Source organism: Colletotrichum fioriniae, assembly GCF_027942845.1.
Source record: "Colletotrichum fioriniae strain IMI 355084 chromosome Unknown scaffold_2, whole genome shotgun sequence".
Lineage (NCBI taxonomy): Eukaryota > Fungi > Ascomycota > Sordariomycetes > Glomerellales > Glomerellaceae > Colletotrichum > Colletotrichum fioriniae.
Window position 1 is genome coordinate 68,782 of NW_027076838.1, and position 27,609 is coordinate 96,390.

Sequence of the window (27,609 nt, forward strand, 5' to 3'; positions counted from 1 at the left end):
TTCCCATGTCCAGTACTTGACTTTGGATCGTACACGGAAGGCGACATAGCGAATTATAATCATGGCGGTGTCGTACCATGCTTGGTGATTTGTTGGGCAAAAGAAAGGCAAGGTAGTGAAGACCGAACTGTGTAAACAGCCACCATAGAAGAGGTACGCAGAATACCTCGGGTGCCTTATGCCTAGAAGATACAGTGAACGTACCAAATTAAGCGAATCGCTTCGCCTGAGACCCTCCACACCCTTGACCAGTGAGCTCGTATGTTTGTGTGAGGTGGTTTGCAGCAAAACTTTTTAGACGATTAGCCTTAGCCGTTTGCGAATGAGGCGAATTGCGAGCTTAGCGTCTCTTGTTTGTTTTATCATTCTCCCGTGGTCTTCTGCCTTCACCAACGCCGCTAGAAGACCTGGCAATGTTGCATCTGCATGGTGCCAGTGTCAGATTAGTAAGACTTGGTTCAGTTGTCGGTGGCCGTTCCCAAGGTCGCCACCCACCTATCATCTTGTGACGCAGGAATCGGCCTGTTTTCAAGTTCTACAAGGTTTGGGAGTCAGAGTGATCAGCCGATCTCCATGCAGCGAGGCTACGATTTGCGTCTTCCGCTTCCTTTTGCCTCATCCCCTCCCTGGCCTCTTCTGCCCTCTTGATCGGTCTCGTTCATGTCATGGGCCGTTCCTCCGCGGCCGCGGGGGTCTGGAGAGCGAGAGACGCTACTCGCGTGGCGATGTCGGGGACTGCTTCGAGATCTCGGACTTGCACGTCCTCGAGAGGTTCGACGCGTAGAGCTACGGCTGCGGGATCTAGAACTTCGAGATGAGGCTGAGTTCGAGCTTCTACTGCGAGATCGTCTCTCACGGCCTGGTGAACGACTCCGTGATGAGGAGTATCTGCGGCGCTTTGCAGCCGCCCGTTTATCAGGCGATGTTGAGGGCGTTGAAGGGCTTCGTGAAGATCTCCTTTTCCTTCGTGATTCGCGATAATTACCCTGGCTCCTTCGCGGCGACACCGATCGATTTCTCGTAGGCCTGGGGGTAGATTCACTGCGTTCTCGACGAGTTCGTCGGGCGGGGGGCGGAGGTGACCCACGGCTCGAGTCTCGCTTGCGATCAGGGCTGCGCGACCGTGAGGTGGCGGATGCCGGAGAGAGAGAGCGCGTGTTGTTGCGACGGCGGCCAGATACTCGGCTACCAGGACCGCGATTCCTTGGGACATAGCTGTCTCTAGTAGACCCACGGAATGAGCCTCTGTCCCTCTGATCACGGTTCCTCGCAGCCGGTGAGCGCGACCTGTTGCCACTGAACCGTCCTCCGTGTCTACCTCTTTGGTCGTAGTCCCTATCATTGTTGCGCCCGCGCCACATATCCCCGCCGCCGCGGCCGCGTCCGCGTTCACCGCGATCCCTATCTCTCGGTGCCGGGCCATCTTGTTGACGCCTGTCGATATCGCCTCGGCGGCGTCGTGCCTCGTCTGCGGCGCGGTCGGCTTCCATCTGGTCTATGTCAGTGACTGTCCTTGGCTTTGGGTGAAGCTAGTACGTACCTTTTCTTGTATCAACTCCAGCTTCTTGGCCTCGAGAAGTTCCTTGGGTACACCCTGAGGACTTGTTTGGGCACTCAAGAATAATTTCCATAGTTCCTTGCAGAATGGCGCCGTATCCTTATCCAAGAAACCCGTGAGCTGTATTTGTAAAGCTTTAATATCTGGCTGGAGGGAAGTCAGAAGACAAGCGCGAGAATCGGTTGAGACAGACAGTACTGACAAAACGGGGCCCTTCGATCAGGTTGAAACAAAGCTCGATGACAACGTCGTCTTCGCTTCCCAGAATGTCGGAAATTTTGCTGGCTATCCACCTGAGAAAAGATCAGTTAGCAATTGACTGATAATAGAAGGCGAGGCTCGTGCTTTTTCATCACCTGAAGGTTGACTTTTTGCATGTCAACCTTTCGATTGAATTCCGGAGGGAATTTGGTGGACTTCAGAAGCTTTGCGTCGACACCGGTCGCCATGATGATCGGAGAGGCAACGAGCGGATGGGGTAAGAAGATGGAGGAAGGACAAAATGGATGCTGTGACGTCGATCCAAGGACAAGTCCAGCAGAAGATCGGGAGCTGGCTGGGGTTGAACCAGAGCTGGCGCCGGAGCTGGATCGGGACACTAGGTGGACGCGTCGGGTTCCAGTAAGACCGCATCTTGTGCCTCAGGTGCCAGCAGTAACTTTAGGCTCCAACCAGACCTGGAGAGTTAGTCAGCGCATGGGGAGTCACAGTGCTGGGTACACTAACACTCCTACCTAGGTACGCCGTAGGCACGTTCAATGAAGGAAAGGCTGGCAGGTACCTCAAGCACCCCTGGCACCTACCTAAGCATCTACGGTACCCGACTTGCTAGGCAGGTGCCCATGACGCTGCGTATTTGGGGCGCGGGGCTTACAATGTCTTCTGTGTCGATGCAATACCCCAACCTACCTTAGAACGTTGAAGTTGAGGTCCACCGACATCAATTCCAGTCCAAATACTGGGGACATGAACGAAGTCGTCCGCCATCACTGCAGGAAGTCAGGAACAGAATCATCATCGCAATTAAGCCCCCTCGCATTTCTATCAGCCCATTCGATCAACGATGGGATTGCCCCTCAGGATGGACAACATACACGCTCCAACCGTGCCCTCGGGCCCAGCCAGCAATACGTCGATGAACGGTGACCTTGGTCGCCTCTCTTTTGCCGAGCTACAGAAGAAGAAGGAAAACATGGAGGCTGAATTGAAAGCTCTGGGTGCAGTCCTCGACTCTGTTTGTGATTTCAAGATTCCCTGCTCCAGTGTTCCGAGACGAACATGGAGAAGCGAGTATTCAGCTGATTGGCGAGCCAGCACGGGGTTGACATGAATACACCTCTAACAACTCAAGACGGATTTCCAAGAGCCGATCTCGATATTGCCCAAGGTGTTTCTCCTCTGGTAGCAGAGACCTAGCACCTTGCTGATTGTAATAGTGCGTACTACCAGAGCCCGCATCATCCACCTCCGCAATGACTACAAAGAGCTCATGGCCGTGGTTGAGAAACAACTCCATGAGCACTTCGCCAGCTTGCAAGAAGAGGAGGTGCCCGAAGTTCCGCTCTCCGGGGATGCCAACAATACTCTGGTAGATCATTCAGCATCCCAGCCGCTGGATGAGCCCTTCGCAAAGGTCAACACTGTGGTTCCGGGAAGCCCAGCCGAATTAGCTGGCCTGAAGCCAAATGACCAAATTCGCATATTTGGCTACGTCAACAGCTCAAACCACGACAACCTCAAGAAGGTGGCTGAATGCGTGCAAGGGAATGAAGGTGTAAGTTGACTGTTCCCCATCACTTGTGTGGACATGATATTAACCAGACAAAGCGACCTGTACTGGTTAGGGTATCTCGATCTAGCCAAGGGGCGCGGGAGGAGCTGCACGTAACACTGACTCCGAGACGTAACTGGGGTGGCAGAGGTTTGCTGGGCTGCCACATCCTACCTTTGTGAGAGAGGAATAAATTGCTTCAGCTGCGGGGGCCATAGGAGGATCTGGAACTGCCGTGTGTATAGCGTACATGTTTCGCGACAACGTCGCTGACATTAGACACAAAGATTCACGTTGAAAAGTCTAAGATTTCGCGCTGTAGAATTCGATCAGTGAGAGTCACTCATGCCTTGGGTGCCCGCAAGGTAAGGTAGAATTAATTGATTGGCAGGAGGACGCCTCGACTCCACGTGGCCCGGTATACTTCTAGATTCACTGGGTACCTGGTGTAAGCCACCGGCTGCAGTCATTGAATGAACCATTAGGCAGACAATTGCCATGGCTGAGCAGGCAGCGATCAGAAATAGCCAGACTGGTGGTTGGATTACAAAGCAAGTCGGGGCCTGATGGGACAAATGCCTGTGTTGAATGCTTAAGGGGCTTCGCGATATGTGTGGCGAAGGATGTTGTTGGCAATAGAACATGAGGTGTGAGATCTTGATTGAATGTTCTGGCGTGAAAGAAGAATCAATGGATGGCTAACAAAGGTGCCGTACCTTATGTCTGGATTGACCACCCACGCCGCTCTCCTACAACCTAAACAGTGACGGAAAAGCGGACCTCGAAATCACTTTGGTAGTCTCTATGATACGGGCATGAGACTTGTCGAGCGCGTAAAGGATGCGTGCGCCGTCAAACTGGATAAAATTCCTTACCTTGGATATTATTAATGAGAGCGGTCTGCCGGCGAAGGTTCGTAACATTTAAGTACCTGAAGCAAAGGAACCTAACTTGTTGCTGAAGGAGGCAAGGAAACATCCAGTCACCCAGTCCAAATGGAAACGGCTCGGGGAAAGAACAAATGGAAAGAGACGTACCTGCCGCCGCCCATTGAGAAGGGACCCCGCTATGACGAGACAGCGCCGCACGTGACCCTTGCCTAGCCCAATCGTGCCTACCCGACTTCGTTGGCCTGCCTGACTGAATTTTTCGCTTAAGAACTACGGCTTCCTTGCAAGCTCCCCCGCCATCCTCAAAAACATAACCCCCCCTAAAGTCGATCAGTCGGTGACGATTTCCACACGTCGAAAAGTTTACAGCCCACCACCCATCTCTCTCTCCGGTACGAATTCCATCTACTCCGCGCCCTTGCCGACGCTGGTTCCCGCCTTCACGTTGACAGATATCTCCATCTTGCCGCTTTCTTCTGCTTTGCGCCAGCTGCTAACCTCGCGATCAGCCCCGCTTGTTTACAATTAACTCGCACCGAACCGATTCCTTCACCGATCGCAAACATGGCCGAAACCCAGACTCCTACCTTCAAGCTCGTCCTTGTCGGCGATGGCGGTACCGGAAAGGTGAATATAACGCTCCCTCTTCATCCACGGCCCTTATCGAGCTTGCGCACGACAACGGCGTTTGCCCTTTTTGCCAACATCGACCCCTCGACTTGAGCCGATGGCATTCCCTTCTGCTTCCCCCATCCATTTGATCGCGTTGCTAACAATTTGTTACGCTGTAGACCACCTTCGTCAAGCGTCACTTGACTGGTGAGTTCGAGAAGAAGTACATGGCCACTCTTGGTGTCGAAGTCCATCCTCTTGGTTTCAGCACGGTAAGCGACTCCCATCGATTTGGTTCCCTTACAACATCGGTCACCGGTCTCTAACTCAGCGCGCGCAGAACTTTGGTCAGATTCAGTTCGATGTTTGGGATACCGCCGGCCAGGAGAAGTTCGGTGGTCTCCGTGATGGTTACTACATTAACGGCCAGTGCGGTATCATCATGTTCGATGTCACCTCCCGTATTACCTACAAGAACGTCCCCAACTGGCACCGTACGTGGCACCCATTGGATCGACATGACTCGATTCCTTACCCTTGACCCCAAATGATCAGCCCGACTAACAAGGACTATCTAGGTGACCTCGTCCGTGTTTGCGAGAACATCCCCATCGTTCTCTGCGGCAACAAGGTCGACGTGAAGGAGCGCAAGGTCAAGGCCAAGACCATTACCTTCCACCGCAAGAAGAACCTCCAGTACTATGATATCTCTGCCAAGTCCAACTACAACTTCGAGAAGCCTTTCCTCTGGCTTGCACGCAAGCTTGTCGGCAACCCCGCTTTGGTACGCTCCCGATCGATGCACTGCACCAGTTTCTGCCTCGCAAATATCAATGCTAACTGCTCCACAGGAATTCGTTGCTGCACCGGCTCTCGCTCCCCCCACCGCTCAGGTCGACGAGAAGCTCCTCGAGCAGTACCGCCAGGAGATGGCTGAGGCTTCCAACATGCCTTTGCCCGGTGAACTTTCGGACGATGACTTGTAAAGATAGAGACGCGGCATGGACATGATTCCAACGCGGTGGAACGGTTGAAAGGACGTCGTGAACCGAAATTCTCTGGCGCAGACCGGCATTAGCTGGTCACGATCATTATGGTAGAAGACGGCACGGCCGGTTCGTATGGTAGACTCGGAGCTGGATGGAGGGTTTTACATTTGCTGCGAGACGACCAGCATACTTTGAGTAGTTTGACGCCTTGCAAGATGAACACTGAGTCCTTACATTTCCACCAAGGTGTCTCGGGTTCCGCTCGTCCTCTTCTCTACTATGCGTGTCCGTACCTCGACAGACAGCGCAATGCATTTAATTAGATAGCAATTCAACGGTTAGCTAGGCATGATCGGGCAGGCAGACAGACAGACAGACAGACAAGGCGAGAGGGAGAAAGATCGCAAAGGCAGGTGGAGTCTAGAGAAATGGACAAACGGTCTCGCCAGGACCACAACATGCAACTCAACCACGCTACGTGACATGATATCATAAGTGAGAGATATCAAGTGGATTTCAGATATCTCGAAAGGCGCATCAGTGGCACAAAATTAAGTAGCACCTTAGACGGTAATGTGACGGACACATTTTACGAATGAGACCGAATGAGATACCTAAATGGAAGTCCTGGGTCCAGATTTCGGTGTACCGTCCCTTGCATTTTGGTGAGTGTCGGTGAGAGGTGGAAGAGTTACTCATCCTGTGTAATTCGTTCAAACGTCTGCATCCTTGAACGTGGTGCAGACGCGAAGAACTTCTATGGAAACCCCTGCTTTTTGACCTTTCAGTAGAACACACCTCAGTTGTTGGAGACATGATCATCGGTGTACGGAGTAACTTAGCAGGTGAAGCTTGACTTGAGAGCAGAGATTGAGCATTTGCACAGATGTCTCTGTATTGCGGCTGCAAGTACTATTCTTGCACCAGACTTAGGCATGTCTTTTCGAGGGTCCGGGGTGGTCTCCTCTTATGGGCACCAACCTCCTCTGAATGTACACGGTACTCTATCAAAGTCAGCGCATACCCCCTGTTCCCTTCTCAGAACGCGCTTTTGGTCTACCAAAGAAACAGGAGTGCTAGTCTGCCAGATATACCTGGGATCCAGCGACGCGTCTGGTTGTCTGTTTGTCGGGGGGTGGCTGGGTGTTAATCTCTGATAGTACGGATCATTGCCCTGGTGTTCGGTGGACGAACCGAGAATTGCTAGCGGGACATAAGAGAATATGGATTGTAATGGAGATTCGTTTGCTGAGTGCGGCTTATGTGCCAATTGCCACGCGTGTCACTGGGTCTACTGGATTTCTCGAAGGGCAAGGTAGGCCGTTTTTTTCTTCTTCTTTTTGTACGTGCCGGTGGACAGGCTTATTCCGTACTCAATCAAGTTTGTCCCGTATATAGATTGTTCCAGCCTTCAAGTACCAATTCGCATTCGCGCCAGGCTCCAAGATCCCCGAGCAGACTCGGTCAGATGCGGCAGGGTGGGTACACGGATGAGGGATGGTCTGGGGTCGAATACCACGCACAAGCGACGACCAGTTGCCTTTCGCGTCTTAGTACCAACGAAAGCATAGTATCGAATTCAGGTTGAACCGGGGCGTTTCGCACGCGGGTGATAGCCCGTAAAAATGATGAAGAGCAACATCTCAAGAATGCAGCATGTAGCTAATCTCTCCTTCACTTTTGGAATACGATTGACCAATTTGGCCACATGACCTTAATAATAGGTATCCCACGAGCAGCTTTGCTACAGCGCGCGAGCCAGACTTATACGCATACGCGCGTTATTCGTCAAGCGAGGCACTAGACCAAAAGCATGCCAACTCCAGAAAATAAGGAGAAGCACAGTCAGATGAGAGAGCAAGTGGGTTGATTTAGAATTATCCGTCAGCCAGGTCGTCAACAGTAAGACCAGCAGAGTTCGATGCGTGCTGGTAATTTTCAGGCGGACTGCAGATGATTAAGGTATTATTAGGGTCTGTCTTCAATCTTGTGGTTGTATGTAGCCCCTGGTGATGGAAAGTAGACTGTTTTTGTTTTATTTCCCAATTGAAAACAGACGCGCGACGTGACTGGTCCGAGCCTTTTATGCGTAGACTATTCGTACCTCACCTTATGCCACTAATTTGCAGAAGCTAGGTACCTACATTGAGCGCGTAAATTTGTGCTAAAGTCAATAAGCAACAACCGACCTTGGGGTGTCAACATGGAGAGATGATCAAAAGTAAATGCATGCATTGATCATGGCTGGCGAACGACATTGCCTAATCCAGGTAAATGTGAACTCGGATTGGCTTACAGGCTGTCTGCACCGCATTCATCCGGCCATGGAAAATGAGGCCTACGAAATGTGAATAGAAGCATGCCAGACCTGATGCTCATGCGCAAACATTGTTGCAAGGTAAAGCACATAAAAACAGACGTGGAGGTGACTCGGTGGGTCTGCGGATCCGTGCCGCGATCGCGCTGTTGTGTGGTACCTGACCTGGTAGGCTTGGAGGTACTGTACTCCGTAGATGATTATAACTTGCTATTCAGTCAAATACTTCATGCCACGCTTGCGATCAGATACAACTTGTATTACGCGTCATTGTGAGTTTTCTGGAATCTACAGTGAAATGTTCCATAAACGCTCGCTCAATGTCGATTTTTGAAAGACTTTTATAGCACTGCTCTGAGTTGGTCTTCAGACCAAGCCCAGTACCTACGGTACCCTGGCCGGGTACTGCAACTCCACTATCCACGTCCCTAGCGTGTAAGTGCCTTTCCCTAGTTGGGTTCTCAGACGCGCCGTGTTCAACACCAAAACCCATATGCGAGGCACCACAACTCACCTGGACCGTACCTGACCTTAATTGCGACGAATAACCGCGCCTCGTGTGTCTCGACACTCTCGCTTCCCCACCTCGTCCGTTCCTGGGAGTCTCTCTTCGTCATTCTTCCTCTTTACCTTGCTCTCCTCCCAACTTTGTTTTGCTTGCAGTCCTACGATTATCTTCAATTCACTTTATTATCACGCCTGTCTCGTGTGTCTCGTCTACTCTTCCTGGAGTGCACGCTCGCTACCATCGCCCCCGGCTCGCGACTCGTTCAATTGCATCGGTCCCAGATCATGACTGTCGTTTACTACTCATAGCTTCAAACGCCGCCATGTCTGTCTCCGACGTCTCCTCTCAAGCCTTGGTTGTAGCACCGCCGTCCTCGTCTTCCCCGTCTCCACGCGAATCCTCCTTCCGAACAGATCAACCCGCGCAGACTCCTACAAGACAGCCTGCTGCTACTGGAACAGAAACTCCCGACTTCGCGCCATCTTCGTCTGTCAAGACAGAAGTGTCAAATCCCGACTCAGAGCGTCACCCAAAGGGAAAGAGGAAGAGAACTGCGTACGTTGTTGCTTTTGGCCCCAATTGCTACGCGTTCTTGTGCTGCAGCCACTGACTCTCGTGACTTCTGTAGTGCCAAAGACAAGTCGATACTTGAGGCTGCCTATGTTGCGAACCCGAAACCAGACAAGGCAGCGCGCCTAGACATCGTGAAGCGCGTTTCTCTCAACGAAAAGGAGGTTCAGGTATTTGATAACTTTGCCGGTACGACAACCGTCGCGCTTGGTGCTGATCGCAGGCGTGCAGATATGGTTCCAAAATCGTCGACAGAATGACAGGCGCAAATCGCGGCCCCTCTCCGCCCAGGAGATTGCTGCTCTTCGCTACGGTGGCATGCAGATACTCTCTTCGGATCCAGTAGCCTACACCTCTTCCCTGCCGGAAGAAAAGACATCGCCAGTGGTGGAGACGGCACCCGTCAACGCTGTCATGCCTGCGGAGACTCCGGTCAAGGCTATACGCCTGCGAGGAGACGAGACCGATGAGCAGCCTCAACAGGCAACACCGTCCATTCTAAGTGGCGGTCCTGAGGCGACGGCCTCAGAGACGCCATTATCCCAAGTCACAGCGTCCTCGTCTCAGCCTCACTCAACAGGCTCATTTTCCTTTTCAAACTCTGTTGGGTTCTTCACATCATCTCATTGGAACCCATCAAGTGCTTTTTCAACCCCTTCAACGCTCAACCGCAGCGTTGACGAGACCCCCAAGTATGTCTCGCTCTATTCATTCTCCACCGTATTTGTGCTAACAAATTATGCAGATCCGATCTGTTTACACCTGCGTCTTGCTCACCGCCTGCACATGGATCACAAACTCTACCCTCTCCTCAATCGTCGCAGCAATCACAAGTGCGGTTGTCGCTTTCTCTGGAAGGCAAAGCTGAGCTTGTCTCTAATGAGAACTCGCCCCCTCGCTTTCAGCCTACGAAGCTGTTTTCGGATTTGGCAGCCTTACCTCAGCCCAAAATAGCTCGACCGCTCCAGCGCAGTCACAGCGCCCTCCCTAGCGTGACTCTACCACCCATAACGGCCCTCACTGACTCGCTGCCACCGGCGCTGGGACGAGGCAGATCTCGTGACGCTCATGCGTGGGAGCTGTGCTGTGACGCTGATTCTCGTGACGAGCTCACGACGCAAGCTGAAGACGAGTCTAATGGCTCTGCTGTCGCTGCCATCAGCCTCCTCCGCTCAACCAGCGGCGTTCTTCAGAACAACAGCTCCAAACGGAACTGCCCTGCAAGTAGGCCGGCTTCTCGACCTCAACAGGCTAAGAAGCCCAAGCTTTGTCGCACATCTTCAAGCATGGCTAGAATGCAAACAGCACTCGCGGATGACGAGGAGTCCGTATCTCAACCAAGTGAAGAAAAAAGCCTGGGTGACAAGGTCAAGGTGGATATGCTGATATCTCCATCGGGTGATTCTGATAAGGAGAATTGGGGACCAGAGGACGAAGGCAACATGCGTCGGTTGCCGCCAATCAATGATCGAAGACCCTTGCCGGCTATTATTGACGCCAAAAACAATGCGAGACGAACAGGGCGTACCTTACAGGACCATCCTGGGCCTGCCATATTTAGCAGTAGCCGCGCCAGAACCATGCCTGCTATGGGGCGCCGAGGATCCGGAAAATATGTCACAATTTTCGAGGATGGGCAGAGCTCAAGCTCACCTACGCCAAAGGGCGCGGACGAGGTGGAGAGTTTCATGCGTGGCGCCGATGTGAGCCCGAGCAAGAAGGGCGACATGGATTGCATTGCAGGTCTGTTGTCTCTCAGCCAAGGTGCCTGGAGGTAGAAACTTGGCGTGGAGGCAGGCGGCTTGACACCTTCGTCGGGAGTAATTCGCACAAAAAGGGAGTGTCTTTGTTGCGCCCCCTTGTGGACACTCAGTCGGCTCCGTGGCAGAAACGGGCAGATGCGAGTCCAACAGCATGGGCAGTGGCCCCCTCGTCAAGCAAGTTGCGACACAGAAAGACACAGGAAGCAGCGGCTGGTGGTCCGGCAAATTCAGAGACGGATGCGCCGGTCATGCTCTCTATCGCTTGCGGAAGTTTGATACTCGTGTCGTCTCCTGCAGGAGCCACGACCGACATGATGGAACCTAGCTCTCGCCCTCAAATGTCGCATTGCGAATCAGTTGAGGAGTATTGTCTTTATCCTCATGTGTTGGTGTTGTGTTAGGGCTTGGAATTACAACAAGCAAACGGCGTCTTAGAATTTGGTGGTAGATATGGCTCTGCAAAGTCGGTTGTACGTGTGCAATGTTTATGTTCTGGCCAAGCCTGAAAGGCGCCACGGCGAAACAAGTCATAAAAAGAGCAATGAAACAAAAAACAACAACAAAATTGACGTGCCTCCTTGGCTTCGGTGACCGAGTAGTATTAATTGGCGTCTGTGTTACTTTGTGTGAACAAAGGTGTAAACCAAGGCGCCGTCGTCTTCTTGTTGTTTACATCGGTACGAACTCTGAATTCTCTCATATAATAACCCGCACAATCATGCTCCCCCAGAAACAGACCCCATGCTCGCTATTGCAGAATGTCAAGATTACATATGCTCCTTGTTTGGTAGGAATAGATGCAGATAGTTGGCTTCGGTCAGGCACAGGGCATGAGGGATATATGTTCATGTTGGTGGCAAAAGTTGTTTGGTATGTAACAACATCTGCCAGTCGGATCCACCACCAATTGCAGATGCTGGTGAGATTTTGATCTCACTCTCTTTGTTTCTATTTCTCTTTTTCTCTGTCGAGACTATGTATCCGTGTGTCGCATGAGGATCGACGTCCTTTTCTCCCCTCTTTTTGTTCAAAAGGAGAGGACGGCGGGTGTGTTGGCCTGCGCACACGACAGCTACCTCATGCAAGTATATACCGTGCCAGTGCCAATGCCAATGCCAGTTTTATCCCCTTCGTCTTCTGGTGGTGTTAGAGAACACTGCTCATGCGAGCATGTCGGGTCTGAGTCTGTCCATCCACCGCACACACAACAGTGTGCATCCCATGCTTTCTTTCTTTCTTTAGCCTTGCGAAATCGCTCAAGTCTATGAAACAAACAAATAAAGATGCCAAAGCATCTAAGTCTAGCCCACCCTCCCTCGCTAGTAAAGTGAAATGCGGAGGTGTAGTACAGAATAGTCGAACAAAACAGAGCGTGCTGCTTTGCGTAGCTGAGCCGCCTGTTTTGTGATTGTGAAGAAAGGTGGGAATCATGATGCTCTGTCTCTAATGAATAAACAAACGGCCGTTAATCACATGCCCAGCAGACTCATCTGCCTTCTCAAGGGACTCGCACTGATGCTCCCGTCCTCGCTAGCGTAGCAGGCCGAGTCGGTGTCAATATCCCACTCCGGATCATCATCCTTGCCGTCCTCAGACGGGCAGAGGCTGCCACTAGCAGAGGGGTCGAATCCCTTTTGCGTCGCGGCGCGCGTGTTCCAGCGAAGAGTGCGGGAAACACTGTCGAACCACTCCGTCTGAGTTCGGACAACCGTAGGGAATGGATATTGTGAGGCAGTGATGGTAACATAGTCTCCTTGCTTCAACTCAACACGACCCTTGCCATCAAAGGCGCAGTATGCAGTTGCGCGAGAGTTACGTGGCACCGACACACGGAGGAGCATCGTGTCAGAGAGAACCATCGGGCGGAATGAGAGGGTATGCGGGCAGATGGGTGTCAGAAGGATAGCTGGGATGTCGGGGTGTACCAAGGAACCTCCGGCCGAAAGTGAGTAAGCGGTCGATCCTGTCGGAGTTGAGAAAATGCAGCCATCGGCCTGCACCACAGTAAGGAGCTCGTCATCGCCGTAAAGTTCCAGGTTCGAAACATATGGGGACGGGCCTCGATCAATGACAAGTTCGTTGAGAACCTCGAATTGCTCTCCTTCCTCAGCCTCTTGGCCAAGAGTGCCGTCACGGTAGACGGTGCAAGTGAAGCGCATGCGCAAGTTGACACGCATGCCCTCGTCGCCCATGATCCGGTCCAGGTGCTGCGTGTACTTTTCGAATTCGAAGCTCGTCAGGAAGCCGAGACTGCCCAGGCTGAAGGACAGAACGGGGGGCACGATGCGCTGGAACAGCCATGACGTGAAGAGAACGGTTCCGTCACCGCCGAGGGTGAGGACAAGGTCGAACTTCTCAGGCTGGCTCCAGCACAAATCAGGCGTCCAGTACTTGAGCATATCCTGGTATGCAGGGTTCTCTGCGACGATGCCATTGGCATCGAAGCGTCGAGAGTTGCGGAGCTTGGCGTCCACATAAACGTTGACGCCAACGTTGGCACCATACCTCGGAGTGCGAAGCAACCAAGTAGCGAGTTCGCGGGTCAAGTAGACGAGCTGGTTATCGCGAGCTTTGGTGACAATCATGACATTGCGGACAGCGCGCTTGATGGGACGGCGTTGCAACTGCTTGGAGACCTCGCGGACGCCGGTGGCTGTCTGTACGAGCCTAGAGTGGGACATGCAGTCGTCATTCTTGATCTCCTCGAGAACCTTGTCGATGTTGACGGCATCATCAAATCGGTTGTGATAGAAGCAAGGGGACTGCAAGGAGGGCAGGGCGGTGGTGGGGGTCATGCTCCGGTTGGCCAGCTCGTTCAGGGCGTCGGCCAGCTTCTGGGATGAAGAAGTGGCGGGGCGGTTATCGCAACCGCCTTGTTGGGACAACATGCCGGTAAGAGAGAGGGCTTCGGGTTTATTTCTGCGAACAACCGAGGCCAAGGCTTTCATAATAGTCTGGCGGGGAACTTCGTGAGAAGGTGCGCGGCGATGGCCCTTGGGAGGATGGGCGGCAGCGCTGGCGTTGGCGTTGGCGGACTTGGACAGAGGAGGCGGGAGCAGCTCGGGATAGGCGGCGGTAGAGGTTATTGATAGAGAGCTTCTTCTTATCGAGGACGAGGGGTTTTGTGTTGCAGCAGCTGTAGCGGGAAATCCGGCTTGGGGGCAAGCGTAGGGTTCCTCCTCTGCTACCGGACCAGCATTGCGATGCAGTGACAGTGAGTGCGAGTGTGAGTGCGAGTGTAAATGGGAGACGGAGTTGGAGGTGGAGGCGGAAGAAGAGAGAGGTCGGTCGTGGGCGGTAGTGGTGCTGACACTGGCACTGGAGCTTTTGGGGCGGTCGGAAAGCGAGGTTTTAACTCCATGGGGGTCGGAAGAGAACGAAGAGGACGGCAACGCGGACGGCTGGTGCTGTTGCAGTGACAATGGCGCTGGCGGCGGAAGCGGATTCAGATTACTGAGGGCGGGGTGCAGGGCGGTGGGTGAGGAGACGAAGCCCGACATGGTTAAGAATAGTGGCACTGCCGTATCTCCGCCGACGGGGCGTGGAAAGTGAGAGAGATGTGGATGAGGATCGGGGATGGGTGTGATGGATGGAGGAGCGAAGTACTCTGTACCGCGCGAACCGATCCAAGGTGAGTTGAGTTGAGGTGGGTGAATGGCCGGAATGTGAGCGATGGCCGGCTAGGTGGTAATTAATTGTCGCAAAAAACAATGCAGCGGCAGTGACGAAAGAGTAATAATAGCACCTTCCGGGGGCCTGGGCTGCACGGCAGAAAACCTAGGTACCTTTCTCCGTAAGGTATATCGTGGAAGGTACGGTTACCTTAAAGTAGATACTTCTAACTTGGTAGGTAGGCGAACCGTGAAGCGGGCAGGGGGTCGGGTAGTGGCAGGGACCTGTTCTCCGCTAAGGCCGAGCGAAGTTCGAACACCAAGCGGTAATAGCAGACACAACTGACTGCTGGCGAACCGAGAAGTAGCAAGTACCAAAGTACTGTTCCTACAACGTGGAGACCACACACAAAAGGAGGTCAACCAAGCAACTTTCTAGACTCCAAGGAAATGGAACCTAGAAATCAACGACCGGACCTTACGGACCACCGACGCCGATGGGATCGATCAAGTACTGCTGGGCGTTGCTGCCGTGTAAATCTTTGTGTTAGGCCGCGATTAAACGACCTTTGCTTGTGTGATGGAACGTATATCCGTACTGGACGGGTTTACCACAAACTCGTAACAAGTGTGCAGAACGTCTCTGATGTCGGGTAAAAGACAGGTTCAGAACAGTGCCCAAACGGAGATAGTCGGCAGTCGTAACTCTAGGCTCTACGCTCAGAGAGTCTATCTGTCTTTTGTCTTCTCTCACGCACAGTCCAGAGATGCAGGTCGATATGCAGGTAAGCTGGGCGCTTCCTGCAGAGTTGTGACTCGGGTGTGACGGGGCCTCGGATGGAACGAATGACGCTAAAGTGAGTCGAATTGCCGTCTTGGGACGGATAACTAAACCAGGCTGGTGACCACTGATTTGTCTGACAATGTTGCAGTCGGGTGTGACGACTAACCAGAACCTGGGTGAGGAACTACTCGTCTGGCAGGTTGGTTCTCAGGTAGTCCGGATGGGCGTCTTGAGATTGAAGATGACGAGAACTGAGCCGAGTCGAGAGTGTGGAACCGAAGGCGAGCAAATAAGACACGATGAAGAGCCAGCAACCGCAACGAGGTAATTAAGTGAAAAGGGGTATGACAGCAATGCAGTGCACACACTAGGTATATGATGTAAAGACAAGGCAAAGCGATGCAGGCAAGTAAAGAATTATGAACAATGCCCCAAAAGACGTCGCGGCCGAGGTAATTGCTAGAACTACCGGAGCTCTGCTTCGAAAGGAACGGGGTGAAGGGGGGGAGAAGAAGAGAAGAGGAGATGGTGGTGGTGGTGGTGGTGGAGGAGGAGGAAGAGGAGGAAGAGGAGGAAGAAGAGCGATAAACCAAACGAAGACGGAATAAGAGAGTGACCAGACTGACTGACAAGAGAACAAAGGGGAGGCCAGTTCAAGATTCGTCCCAGCAGTGCAGGAGCTTTAATATTCTAGGTCACAATCGACATTTCTCCCCTCTCCTCCCCTTACCCCCCACCCCTCAGCATTTCTATTGTTTTCAGTCTGATGTCGATCGAATGGAGCAGCAGGATGGATGTGATGCGACAAAGGGCGCTCCCGCCACAACGCCCAAGCTCAAGCACCCTGTCCTGCTACTCTGCTCCGGGCTGAGGATAATCCACTTGACTTTTCTTCACGAGGTATCCCTACTCCGTCTTCAGGTGGTGTAAGGTACAGATATCAAGAAGCCAATCTTCTGTTCCCTCTCGCTACCCGTGCCCCCCAGTCCTGATCCATAACCTATTACCTTGTTCTTCTATTCCTCCCTGGCCGTGTTGTTGGACTGTATCCGTACGAAGTTACGAAGACCGAAGTTACGAACTACGAATACCCTGCTACTCCTTGGTCACATCCATGACCCATATGCTTACCAGTGTTACTATCGTCTTTGGCAGCCTCCAAACTTCAAAGGTTCAGCTCCCGCAGTACGCGCCTTGCCATGTTGCATGCATCATCCTGCTGCCAGGAGGCCGGACAATCGGTGGCCTGGAGCACAGATACGCATCTACGGACTCTATCCGATAGTGGCTAGGTGTATCCGTAGTCGTAACTACTGCGTAAGGTAGGTATGTTACGATGCATCCGTATGCTACGGATACACGTGTAGCCCTAGAGATAGGACTGGTTCCTCAAGAAGATTGGGCTTGTGATGAAGCCCACGGGTGTGAGAGCCAGCCAGCGAGGATGCAGAGCAAGCAAGGTGCGGCGAGTGGTAAAACGTCGATACGTACTCCCCGTCCACATCCCTGGCGATCCCCAGTCAAACGTCTCTTCCTCTAACCTCTTCTGCAAGGCCAGGTTGTCTAGAGGGCAAGGGAGACGAACAAGGGGCGGCATGACATTGGCAGACCCCCGTGGTGGGCCAGGAACGTCTTCTGGTCCCCAGTCCCCAGCCCCCAGCCAATGCAGGCCCGTTGGATCGTGGTGCGCCAATACCGAGAGGGCTACCTGCTGTACGGGGACGGATATAGCCCGTATTGCGTACATACGTCTGGTCCGTGGATAGTAGAGCAGGTACCTTACCTCACGAAGTACACCACTGTCTACCTTACCGGCGCCCTGGAGCCAGATGCTGCCGTGTCTTGACAGGCACGCGGCACGCGGCGGGCCCGCCGCACCTCAAGCACAGCATCCCCTTTTGCAGCTGCGGGCAGCGTCTAGGAGAGGCAACAGGAGACGGGACACTAAGTGTATCGTGTACCCGCTTGGGTCGCCACAACTGTCGCACTTGTGACGGTACCGAATACTCTGCAACTCGAGCCTAGTGTATATTCCTTTACGTCAACAGACGAGACGAGAGAGGCCCTCATCTTCACCGAATAATTGTTGTTGTTGATGTTACCCTTGGTCTGCTATGATCAGCTCTTGTCTGGACTTCTGGTCCTGTCCTTTGCACACGTGTAGTAGCATCAATGATCACCCACCGCGTGTAAGAAAGACCGGGCAGTCCGACATCCAGCCATCGAGTCGCCTCAGATCTGTGCGCGACTCTATTTGTCGGAGGCGTTTGACTGGAATTGTCCACTTTCTGTTAAGATAGTGAGAAGAACCAACACCATAGGCCAGACTGCGGGCAACGTGGAACTATCTCCAACAAGCGGTAACAACAGCAAGCGCTCGCTGGATCCAATGACAAGAGCAATTCATGCAGTCACGATACTGAGGCAGCATGGGAGGCATGCCTGTACGGTAGTGCGACAGCCACAAGAGATGATCCGGTGGCTATTGATAACACCAAAACCGTGGCTATCGACTGGACAGAGGCTAGGTCTTCGCACAACGCGTACACTGGATACCAAATAGCCATGCGGCTTCAATCTGGTCTCTGCTTTGCTCTGATCGACCGGTGCTTGTGCAGTCTCACTCTCATGTCTGGGACGCCGCTAGGCCAGTGGTCGGAGGCGAAACAACGAATCTGTCCGTTTCCCGTCGTCTCAAATGACAAGTCTTTCCCCATATCCCATACCACCGTACACAAATTCTGGCGGCAACAACTTTTCTGACTCTCTCCTGAATCACTCGTTTGTAGTCGAGTAAGGTACGGCATGCGAGTTTCTTTCATGTGCGTGTGTATGTTGTGTGTGTGTGTGTGTGTGTGTGTGTGTGCGTGTGAATTCGCCGCCGGGTCTGGCCTCAACTTTCCGCTGGAAGACGCAGGCCGCTACTTGGCCTGTGTCCTGTTCCTGAGCGAGGGGCAAAGTCTAGGTAGATCCTCTTCCAGTGATGTACTGCATTATGCCAGTGTGTTTCGAGGACGTGAGCCTTGACTCTCTGCTGCTGCTCGGCTTGGGCGGTACTAGGCTTCCCGAGACGGCAACAATGATCCACCGATGACAGCAAGATAGAGGAAGAGAAGAAGCAAGGGTCAGTGGTAGGTAGGTAGGTGTGTGTGATATCTGCAGATCGAGGCTGTCGTCCGAGGTAGCCCGATTGCTGCTGGACAGCTCGATTACCTTTGGGGGAGCGCCGAGACATCCAATAGCTAAACGGACGGCTTACTGGGCGAGAAAATCATGGCTTGACAGACTCCAGAAAGAAAACCTTTTTGCAGATCTGGAGCGTCCCATCCGGTAGAACGTCAACCGCCGGCAAGGTGAATAAGTGAAGTGGGGGATGCGACGACAAGAATTGGTCAGGTGTAAGAAGAACCGATAGCCAAGACATTTCTCGGAACGAACCTTACCTCGAGATGCCTTAGCCAAGATGATATTGGACCAGCACTGATGTGTTCAACAAATAGTAGAGGTCCTAGGTGATATCAGAGACGTGGCAGATGGAGCTTTGCCGTCAGTTGTCTGTGGGAACCTGGAGAACGTACGAATGAGGGCTGTGCTGTCTTCGACAACAATCCACCTCCCGTACTGCTGTTGTTGCAAAATCCCATGTCCCAAGGTTGTTGCCGTCGTTCTTGTTGTTGTTATCATTGGCGTTGCATGGAGAAGGAAGGAGGAGTCGAGCTGGTTTGGACTTAATGCGGATCAAACACCCCCCCGCTTTTTGGCCCGCTAGGTATGGATAGAGCTACCTAAGATATCCGTACTTCACCTCACTACGTTTTCTACCTCATTCTTTTGTATGTACATGAACCTGCTTGGCTGGCGGTTACCCGGCCCATGTTACTGGGTAACACGTGCGTTTGGTAAACCCCGAAGCCCTGCTATCACACCGTATAGGGGAAATTCCTCACCGATAAGTCAAGGTACCTCTACCTTTGCCTTCCTGGCACAACGTTCTAGAAGCTCTGCGGCGCTGCCTTCGCCCAAACTTCGAAGCGGAACAGCGGTCACAGGCCCGGGTCCACCAAGCTGGAACATATGCATACGCAAAGATAAAACTCACTCCTTTTGCTTACTGGAGGCCAATGTAGATCAAAGACAAGAGCCCAAGACCATGCCTTTGAGCTTCCGCTTATAAGACAGTAGGAGGAAAGGAAAGCTGCTCCCGAAGATGGGACGTGAGTATCGCATTCCGCCCTTACATACATACCATCAATTATGCTTAAACTGGCCCGAAGCCACCCCGAGCAAAATCAATCTAATACCATGCCGCTTCGTATGGTGTATCCAACCGTGGCTCTTGGCGGCTACAACTCATTGGTCACCTCATTTCATACCCAGACTATTGCGTGGATGATTTTTTTGGCATCTCCATCTCAGGCACGAGTGGTCTTGATAAACCTTGGAGATCTTCTCGGGATAATAAAATTTCTACTAAGGGTATTCGAAGGCCTGGGCATTTAAGGTAGCTTGCGCCAGGTAAAACAGGAGAGACTCCACCCAGAGGAAAATGACACCATTCTCCAGTGCCGACCGACGTAGGAAGGCAAGACACCCAATCCTTCCTCCCACGGCAGACGGCCACGGAGCCGTTTCCAGTTTCCTCCGTAGGCGGGAGAGCGTCAAAGGTAACACCGTGACGGGAGACGTCCTGGTCAGAAACACCCGGTAGTTCCTAACCTCGGGGCCTGTCATTGTCGCAGGTTTCCCCGTGCCCCTGCCCGCTTCAGGACCCCTGAGATTGAGCTGAAACACCGCCTCACGCCGCATTTTCAGCGACCTTCAAACAGGCCAAACAACGCCGTCGATAACAACCAATCCACTTTCCTTGACTTTGATATGCGACCTGACCCAGGTACGTTACTTTCCCAACATCGGCCGCGAGATAACTTTCTGGCCCTTGTCTTCTGTGTCTTGTTGTTACTGCTTCTGACGTTTGTGATAAGTGATAGCCTGTGAAGAGGCCCATTGCCGAGCCGGTTCCCGGCTTCCAGCTCCAACACTGTTTCCGAGTGCTGTCATCGTTGTTCTCCCCCTGATTAAACCTCATGATAATTCGTCTTGCCACCCCGTCGGCCGTCTCGTTTCGGCACTCTCCCCAGTCTGTCGTTCTTACCGTTGATAACTATGTGAACCAATCCAGTCCATCTCTCTCGGCACAATGGTGCAATTCCCGATGCCTAGACGTCGATGCCGCGCGTTCTTCGTTGGTATCATCCTTCTCGTCATCGATTGCATTCAACCAGTGTCGATATCTCCTTCACTAGAACTCCTGAATGAGGCATCACCCGCCCCTCGGTTGTCGCTCGACGGTTCCAAGACCCTGCATACTTCGATTGATGGGCTGATCTTATGCAGCCTTCGATTCCATGACGGTCCGGATAAACTGCTGCATGTCGGCCGCGTCTTGGCTGTCGTCGTGCATGGCCGCACCTAGCTCCGCTTGACGGTGCTGGCTGCACACTGATTGACCTTTGCTGATCACTTCATCCCACTCGGCCATGGAGAAAGTCCCCTCACTCTCCAACAACAACAGGTCGTTCTGCGACGTGAAGATGACCACGTGAAGCGATTTTGACTGGTCAATCTCCAGAGGAGACGGGTCAGCGATGATCTTGTCACCCTTCTCGGAGACGGCCAAAGTGGCACACGTGGCGATAGCCTTTAAAGGCACAGCAGCCGACAGTAAGGCCAAGATGGCGCTGTGAAAGAGAGCCGGTAGCAGGGACAGACTCTTTAATAAAGACAGTCAGCAACAGTGCTCCATAGGCGACACCAGGCGGTGGCTTCGAGATATCTGAGATGGACTTCTTCACTTACAGACTGAGCTTGTACTACTTTGCTGTTTGCATAGTCATTCTGCGGCGTCTCAGTCACCTGAAGCGTGACCTGAATGAGACACCGAGGGAAGTTCTTGACGGGAATTAGCTGGCGAAGAGCGGACCGCAAAATGTTCTCGAGTTGGCGTTCTCCCGTGCCTAAATAGTCGTCACGATTGTGAGCAAAATTGGCCACATGGTGCCAGAATAAGGACAGTCTGACCTCCGACCCCTGCAGCAGGTCGTACGACAACATCAATGACCGATTCGAAGGGGTTTTCGTCTCGCCGTTGGACCTCAATCGGCCCATTGACGGCCGAAACCACGCAATAGCCGCCCCTTGAAAACGTTGCCGAGCCATCTACTCGCGGCAGATGTGAGATGCAGGCCTGGGGGTTCAAGTTGGGAGTCATGGCGAACGGTAATGCGGAAATGTTGGCGAAAAAGAACAAGGGAATGAACTGGTGAGTTAGGATTTCTCCCTTGAAGTATGCTTGGAAAGTGAGTGCGAATTAGTACAACGGCGGCATGAATATCCTGCCTCAAGCAACTTCCGGAAGGAAAAATTAGGATGAAGTTGGCGAGCCACAGGTACGTATCTTTCACAAGGCAAAGTCCCCAGCAGCAGACCAATTGCATTCGAGATCTGCGTCGGCAGGCACGTCCTGTATCCGTACCTTACCTCAGGTGGGGGGCTGCTTCATTAACCAGGCGTGTATGTACGTACTCAGCACGGCGAGCTTTCTAAGCTTCACTTTCACCTCAACATCGCTCGATATTCCGTCAATCTTGGTTGCACTACCATCCCTTTCTTACTGGGTATCTGTTCTCAACCTTGCGATCACCCCGTTATGGCTCCAGCAGATACCGCAACGCATGCCGGCACCACAGCCGTGCCTACCCTGAGTAATAAGATTCCCAAGCTTGAACCCCGCCGACGTCGACCAACTCCCTCCAACCCAACACCACGTCCCGAGACGCCCGCGCTGCCTGCATCACTAAGCCTCGATGACCACGAATACAAAATTCCCTCAAGACGGATCCTTTCCCAGAAAGACCACGAGCTATTCCTGTCGTCTCCAACATACACGCTGGTCCTGGCTTTCGTTTTTGGCCTCTCCGAGTCCGTCGAAGATACACCTCGCTCCGCCGTTAAAGATAGCGAACTCAGCCCTACGCTACGGTCAATCCTCGGCATACTCGACGAAGTAGACGGATTTGTGAAAGAGGCTCCCCCCGACGATCAAGAGGGCTCGCGCTTCGGAAACAAGGCCTTCCGGACGTTCCTAGACCTGGTGAAAGAGAAGGCAGCGGGTTGGCAGGCGGGATTAGGCGTCGGCGAGGCCGCAAACACTGAGGTCTTGGTCTATCTGGAGCATTCCTTTGGAAACAGGCAGCGTATAGACTACGGTTCAGGGCATGAGCTCAACTTCATCATGTGGCTTCTATGCCTTTACCAACTCCGAATCATCACCAAGGACGACTTCCGACCATTGGTCCTCAGGGTTTTTGAGCGGTACCTGCAGGTCATGCGTAACGTCCAGTTGACATACTATCTGGAACCCGCTGGCTCACACGGTGTATGGGGCTTGGATGACTACCAGTTTCTTCCATTCTTATTTGGCGCCTCGCAGCTTCTGCACCACCCATTCATCACACCGTTGGCAATCCACCAAGACCTCACGCTGGAGGAATTCAGTCACGATTATCTCTACCTTGGCCAGGTCAACTTCGTCAACGACACGAAAACTGTCAAGGGTCTACGATGGCACAGCCCCATGTTGGACGACATCTCAGCTTCCAAGTCATGGACCAAAGTGGAGGGGGGTATGCGCCGAATGTTCGTCGCCGAGGTTTTGAGGAAACTGCCGGTCATGCAACACTTCCTGTTCGGTTCACTCATCCCAGCAGTAGATGGGATGAGCACAGAGCAAGACTTTGAGCTAGGCGACGAAGAGCACGAAGAGGAAAGCGGCGAGATTAACCCGGGGAATGTGAGCAAGCATAAGCATCAACACGTCGGTTGGGGTGATTGCTGCGGCATCAAGGTCCCTAGCAGTGTCGCCGCTGCTCAAGAGATGAGGAAGAGGGGGGCTCGCGATAATCTGCGACGGATACCCTTTGACTAGACGTGTATGACTGGCTGCCTCATGGCAAATTATGAATAAGAAAAAGGCCATGACAGGTACGAATAATGAACCTTTTCTGATTATACTATTATGCACTACTATATGTTGTTCTCCATATCGCTACTCCATCTTGTGGAACCCCCCTATTACACTTCTCTGGTTGTATTACGATGCTTCAATAGCATCCTTCGTATTTCGTATGTTCAATTCTAGGCACAAGTCGCCTCAGTCGCCGTCCAGTAAGGTATGAATCTACCTCACCAGGCCGAGCTCGTGAAGACGCTCAATACCTGGAAGGTGCGCCCACTGTTCACTGGAGGGCGAGCCGCAAGTGAGGTCGAACCATAGATCAGGGTGGTCGTTGTCGATGGAGTCCAGCGCGTAAGCGACGGTGCTGCCGTACAGGTCGCACCGCGGGACATTGAGGCCCTTTTCAGGGTAGAAACGGTACGACTTGCAGCCGTCGGTGGTGTTCATGACGCTCTGTGAGGGAGGAGTCTTGTCAGTCATGCTGGGCTGAGAGTCGGGGGAAAGAAAGAGAGAGGATTATCAACTTACGGCACAGAATTGGTAGCAGCCCTCGAGGGTCACGGGTACGTTGGGGGCGTTGTTGACGAAGCGAGCCAGGAAGTAGTTGCCTACCGGCAAGCCGTGGACGCCGCAGTGGTTGTTACCCGGCATCGGCTTGCCCGTCGGCGCGTCGTTTTGGCATACCGTCTTGGTTGGAATTGTCGTCGAGGTAGGGACCGTAGTCAACGAGGCGGTGGTGATGGGGGCCATGGAGGTGTCGATGACGCAGCTTTCCGTCGGGATGACGGAGGAGAAGGCCGTCGTCGCCTGGGCGGTGGATGTGGTGATGCCGCTGCTGGTGGTGTTGGGGAGGAAGGGCGTCACGTCGGGCGTCTGTGTCGTCCAGCTGGACGATGTTGGGGCTATCGAGGCGCTGGAGGTGGTCTCGTCATCGCATGGCTCGGTCGTGGCGCCGGTTGAGGAAGACGAGGCGGTGGAGGCTGGGTGGCTGTATGTTCCGTTTTGAGTCTTTGTGGAGAGAGTGTACGCCGTGGTCGAGTTGGCGAGGGGCATGCTAGATGTGGGCGTGGGAACAGTGCTTCCGGTGCTGGTCTCATCATCGCAGGGCGTCTCCACGGCCGCGCTGGTTGATGTCTTGGTGGACCACGGCGCCGTGGAGTTGACCTGGCTGCTGAATGCCGTCGAGGTTGAGTTGGTGTATGAGGATGTGGAGCTCATATCATCGTCGCAAGGCTCGGTTGTCTGAGAGGGGGCCGCAGACGTGGTGGTGTTGTGCCAGACGGGTACGGAAGTGACGGTTCCATCTGAACCTCCCGTCGTCAAGGATGAGCTGGAGTATGTCGACGTGATGTTGGGGTACGGCTGGTAAGTGCTGGCGGTATCGTCAGGACAGGGAGACTCGGACGGCGCTACGGAAGAAACGGTTGTTGAGTTGACGGGCAAAGTGTAGCCGGTCGAGAGGATCATGGAAGTCGAAGAGGTGGTGTTCCACGCTGCTCTTGAACTGGTAGAGTTGACAGGCAGCGAGGATGAAGACGAAGGCAAGTAGGCTGTGCCGGTACCCCTCGACGATGTGAAGTTGTCGCGATACGAAGTCGTCGCCGTAATGTAAAACGTCACATCCACCGTGGTGAAGGAGGTGGTGACACTCTCCGGGCATCCAGAAGCATGAAATGACGACGAGGAGGTGGAAGCAGTGGACGAGGAGTTGTACGAGAGCGTGTAGTGAGTGCTACTAGCGGTTCCCGCGGCAGTGCCCGTGCCGACGGCAGATGAAGTCCCATTGGAGGTACCGTTGAAATGGAATCGGGAGCGGCCCCGGCCGGCGATTGGGCGGACCCATTCGCCCGATTCTAGGTCCGGTCGGGAGTCTGGGCCTCGGACGATGTGGGCGGCAATCTGTTTTCACTTTCTTTAGCAATTCGCCCATCTCGTAGGATATGATTTGAGTTTCCTGTCAATCTCACCTGTTCGTCTGAACTTTTCGGAGCAGCTACCGCATTTCCGAGGAGAAGGGCGGTGATGCCCAAGAAGAGACCTTGCTGCATCGTGGTGGGAAATGATCTGAACAGCACTAGGAAGACACCGAAAAAATGAGGTTTCAGAACAACAATTTCTATAAATTGTTGTGTCGAGATGAATGAAAGCTGAGTTGCCTGATACACCAAGATCTTTGAAGTGAAAGCCATCGCCTTCTTTATACACTGGCGCTGTCATCGCTCAGATCTTCAGGGAGTTGCATGATCTCCATCACAGGAGGCTTCGAGCCCTTGAGTCCCTTAAAGTGTGGAGGGCTCAAGAATAGAGGGGAGACTATGGGTGTTGTCTATTGAGAGTCGGGCCCTGAAGAAGTGGGAGGGGGGATGATAGTATCACGCAAGGGGGGCGGATTTCAACCCCTTCAAGCGACCACGGCTAAGACATCGTCGCAATGAGCCAAAACATCAGAACACAACGGCTTGTCGGCAAGACGCCTCCAAAAGGGAGAAGAAAGTTCATGAATGTGGTATATTTCATTAACAAGCAAACCTCTTACGCCGCTTCTCGAAGTGGAGGGTCGAGTCCCGCCGGAAGGGAGTAAAAACCCCCATCTGTAGTAAAGTACAGAAACCAAATATGATTACAATCTTTCCGTCATGCCCTTTGAGAGTTGAAATGCAGTGTAGGGTATCAGAAGGAGTTCACTGAACGCCGCCATGCCCATAACCTTGTCGATGCTAAATGCAGTGCAAAGAAATCCAGACACTCGGCACAAATGAGTGTCGGATATTGTACGCCATTGCAGGCCTCGAAACGATTAGCTTTGTTCCAGCCTTTGAGGTATTTCTCGGTCCACGTCTGCCTCACTGTCGTCCGTACTTGCGATGTACGTTCTGTTCTGAGGTCTCCGGATTCTCAGTCTTCCCAAATTGTCTCCAAGTCGAGATCTTGTCGTCTTTCGGCGCCACACACGCTCCAGCGCTTTCGCTTGTCTCTCGATCCAAACCCTCCCAACGTCCTGCCACGCAAGGGCGCGTCTAGGCCGCTCTTGCCCTTCACCTCACTGGCATCGCCATTTTCTGCGGCATCTGCGGCAGCCTTCAATTGGGCAATCCTCTCTGCTTCCATAGCTGCCTCCTCCGCATCAGGCGAGTCTGGAATAGTTTCCAGACTAGAAATACTTGGGCTCCTCGATCTTGTAGATGTCGGGGTGGACGGGACTGACGATGAGGGAAACGAAGCAGAGACACCGTAGCCGTGTGAGAAGGAGTCATATCCTCGCAAAGATGGTGAAGACGACGCAGATGTATACGTAGGCGTGGTAGGCATCGCGAACGACGGAGTGCTGGCAGTGCCAGGGTTCCGCAGTGGTGACGAAGGGCGGCGATGTCGGGGCAGGACCATAGAGGGCGTCGTTCCAATGAGATTTGGAGAACTGTGCCGCTCTGCCGTCTGTCGATCGGGATCCAAGGCGGAGGCGCGGATAGGTGAAGTCGGGAATGCCTCGTCGACGGGCTTCCGTGGTGTTCGCACGCGGGCGGGCGATCCGGAGGGACTGGCGGGGCGGAATTGAGGGGAGAACAGGATGTGACCGGCGCCATTGACGCCAGGCATAGACTGGGTGCGAGACATGGGAGGGGCCAAACTCGCTGCTGACCTAGATCTCGTGTGGTGACCGGACAAGGGCGAGGTAGTACGTGGTCGGTAGGGCAGAGGGGTAAAGGTCCAAGACGGCGCGGTCGGAGAAGTGGGACTGGGATCGGTCTGACGGCGGAGAGTCGGGGGCTTTCGCAAAGGTTCAGGCTCGGCGACGGCAGGAGGGAGTAATGTCGGGTTCTGTATACGGAGCGAGGGAAGTGGTGAGGATCGGAACTCCTCCATTCTCTCAGTCTCGGGAACGGGCTCCATGTTGAACGTCGGAGGGTCCGATGTGCCAGGCTGGCGAGGGCGACATTAGCTGCGGGGAACTGAGCCTGTACGCTGCGGAGGAAATCGGTTCCTTTCTCGTTGTGAAGGTTGCACGAGTTTCCGAGGGCAGTTGTCTCGAGGGGTAACAACCAGAGCTCGGCGTGATGAACGGTCGAACAAATCAGTTGCAGGCCGTATTTGCGTAGAACGGCATCGACAGTTGGATCGATTGAGACTTTTGGCGTTGGGTTGGGCGTTGAAGAGAAGAAAACCTTTTGCTCTCGAGCGGGTGTCGTTTGCAGAAGAGCGAGGAGGACTGGTGGGAGGGAGGGAA

The 27,609-nt window shown here is 53.3% G+C and overlaps 8 protein-coding genes across 8 annotated transcripts; 3 read left to right on the plus strand and 5 right to left on the minus strand.

Annotated features, from left to right (window-relative positions):
* Positions 1-658: 658 nt before the first annotated feature.
* Positions 659-2,007, minus strand: N0V96_001897 (uncharacterized protein; the record flags this gene model as incomplete). Its single annotated transcript, XM_053195196.1, has 3 exons — positions 659-1,495; positions 1,541-1,678; positions 1,915-2,007. The coding sequence occupies 3 exons, from the start codon at positions 2,005-2,007 to the stop codon at positions 659-661; spliced, it is 1,068 nt and encodes a 355-aa protein (XP_053047467.1).
* Positions 2,008-4,783: 2,776 nt separating this feature from the next.
* GSP1 (GTP-binding nuclear protein gsp1/Ran) lies at positions 4,784-5,817 on the plus strand (the record flags this gene model as incomplete). The annotated part of the gene is made up of 5 exons (XM_053195194.1): positions 4,784-4,846; positions 5,011-5,103; positions 5,172-5,325; positions 5,410-5,615; positions 5,683-5,817. 5 exons carry the CDS (start codon positions 4,784-4,786, stop codon positions 5,815-5,817), a joined length of 651 nt encoding a protein of 216 aa, XP_053047465.1.
* A 3,150-nt stretch (positions 5,818-8,967) lies between these two features.
* Positions 8,968-10,993, plus strand: N0V96_001899 (uncharacterized protein; the record flags this gene model as incomplete). Its single annotated transcript, XM_065756371.1, has 4 exons — positions 8,968-9,200; positions 9,274-9,404; positions 9,439-9,761; positions 10,040-10,993. The coding sequence occupies 4 exons, from the start codon at positions 8,968-8,970 to the stop codon at positions 10,991-10,993; spliced, it is 1,641 nt and encodes a 546-aa protein (XP_065614740.1).
* A 1,454-nt stretch (positions 10,994-12,447) lies between these two features.
* On the minus strand, positions 12,448-14,478 carry UTR1 (NAD(+) kinase; the record flags this gene model as incomplete). The annotated part of the gene is made up of 1 exon (XM_053195192.2): positions 12,448-14,478. One exon carries the CDS (start codon positions 14,476-14,478, stop codon positions 12,448-12,450), a length of 2,031 nt encoding a protein of 676 aa, XP_053047463.2.
* A 6,281-nt stretch (positions 14,479-20,759) lies between these two features.
* Positions 20,760-21,641, minus strand: RRP46 (exosome non-catalytic core subunit rrp46; the record flags this gene model as incomplete). The annotated part of the gene is made up of 3 exons (XM_053195191.1): positions 20,760-21,143; positions 21,230-21,387; positions 21,452-21,641. The coding sequence occupies 3 exons, from the start codon at positions 21,639-21,641 to the stop codon at positions 20,760-20,762; spliced, it is 732 nt and encodes a 243-aa protein (XP_053047462.1).
* Positions 21,642-22,079: 438 nt separating this feature from the next.
* On the plus strand, positions 22,080-23,357 carry RRD2 (Serine/threonine-protein phosphatase 2A activator 2; the record flags this gene model as incomplete). Its single annotated transcript, XM_053195190.1, has 1 exon — positions 22,080-23,357. One exon carries the CDS (start codon positions 22,080-22,082, stop codon positions 23,355-23,357), a length of 1,278 nt encoding a protein of 425 aa, XP_053047461.1.
* Positions 23,358-23,609: 252 nt separating this feature from the next.
* Positions 23,610-25,435, minus strand: N0V96_001903 (uncharacterized protein; the record flags this gene model as incomplete). The annotated part of the gene is made up of 3 exons (XM_053195189.2): positions 23,610-23,840; positions 23,916-25,286; positions 25,355-25,435. 3 exons carry the CDS (start codon positions 25,433-25,435, stop codon positions 23,610-23,612), a joined length of 1,683 nt encoding a protein of 560 aa, XP_053047460.2.
* Positions 25,436-26,282: 847 nt separating this feature from the next.
* On the minus strand, positions 26,283-27,275 carry N0V96_001904 (uncharacterized protein; the record flags this gene model as incomplete). Its single annotated transcript, XM_053195188.2, has 1 exon — positions 26,283-27,275. The coding sequence occupies one exon, from the start codon at positions 27,273-27,275 to the stop codon at positions 26,283-26,285; it is 993 nt and encodes a 330-aa protein (XP_053047459.1).
* Positions 27,276-27,609: the final 334 nt, after the last annotated feature.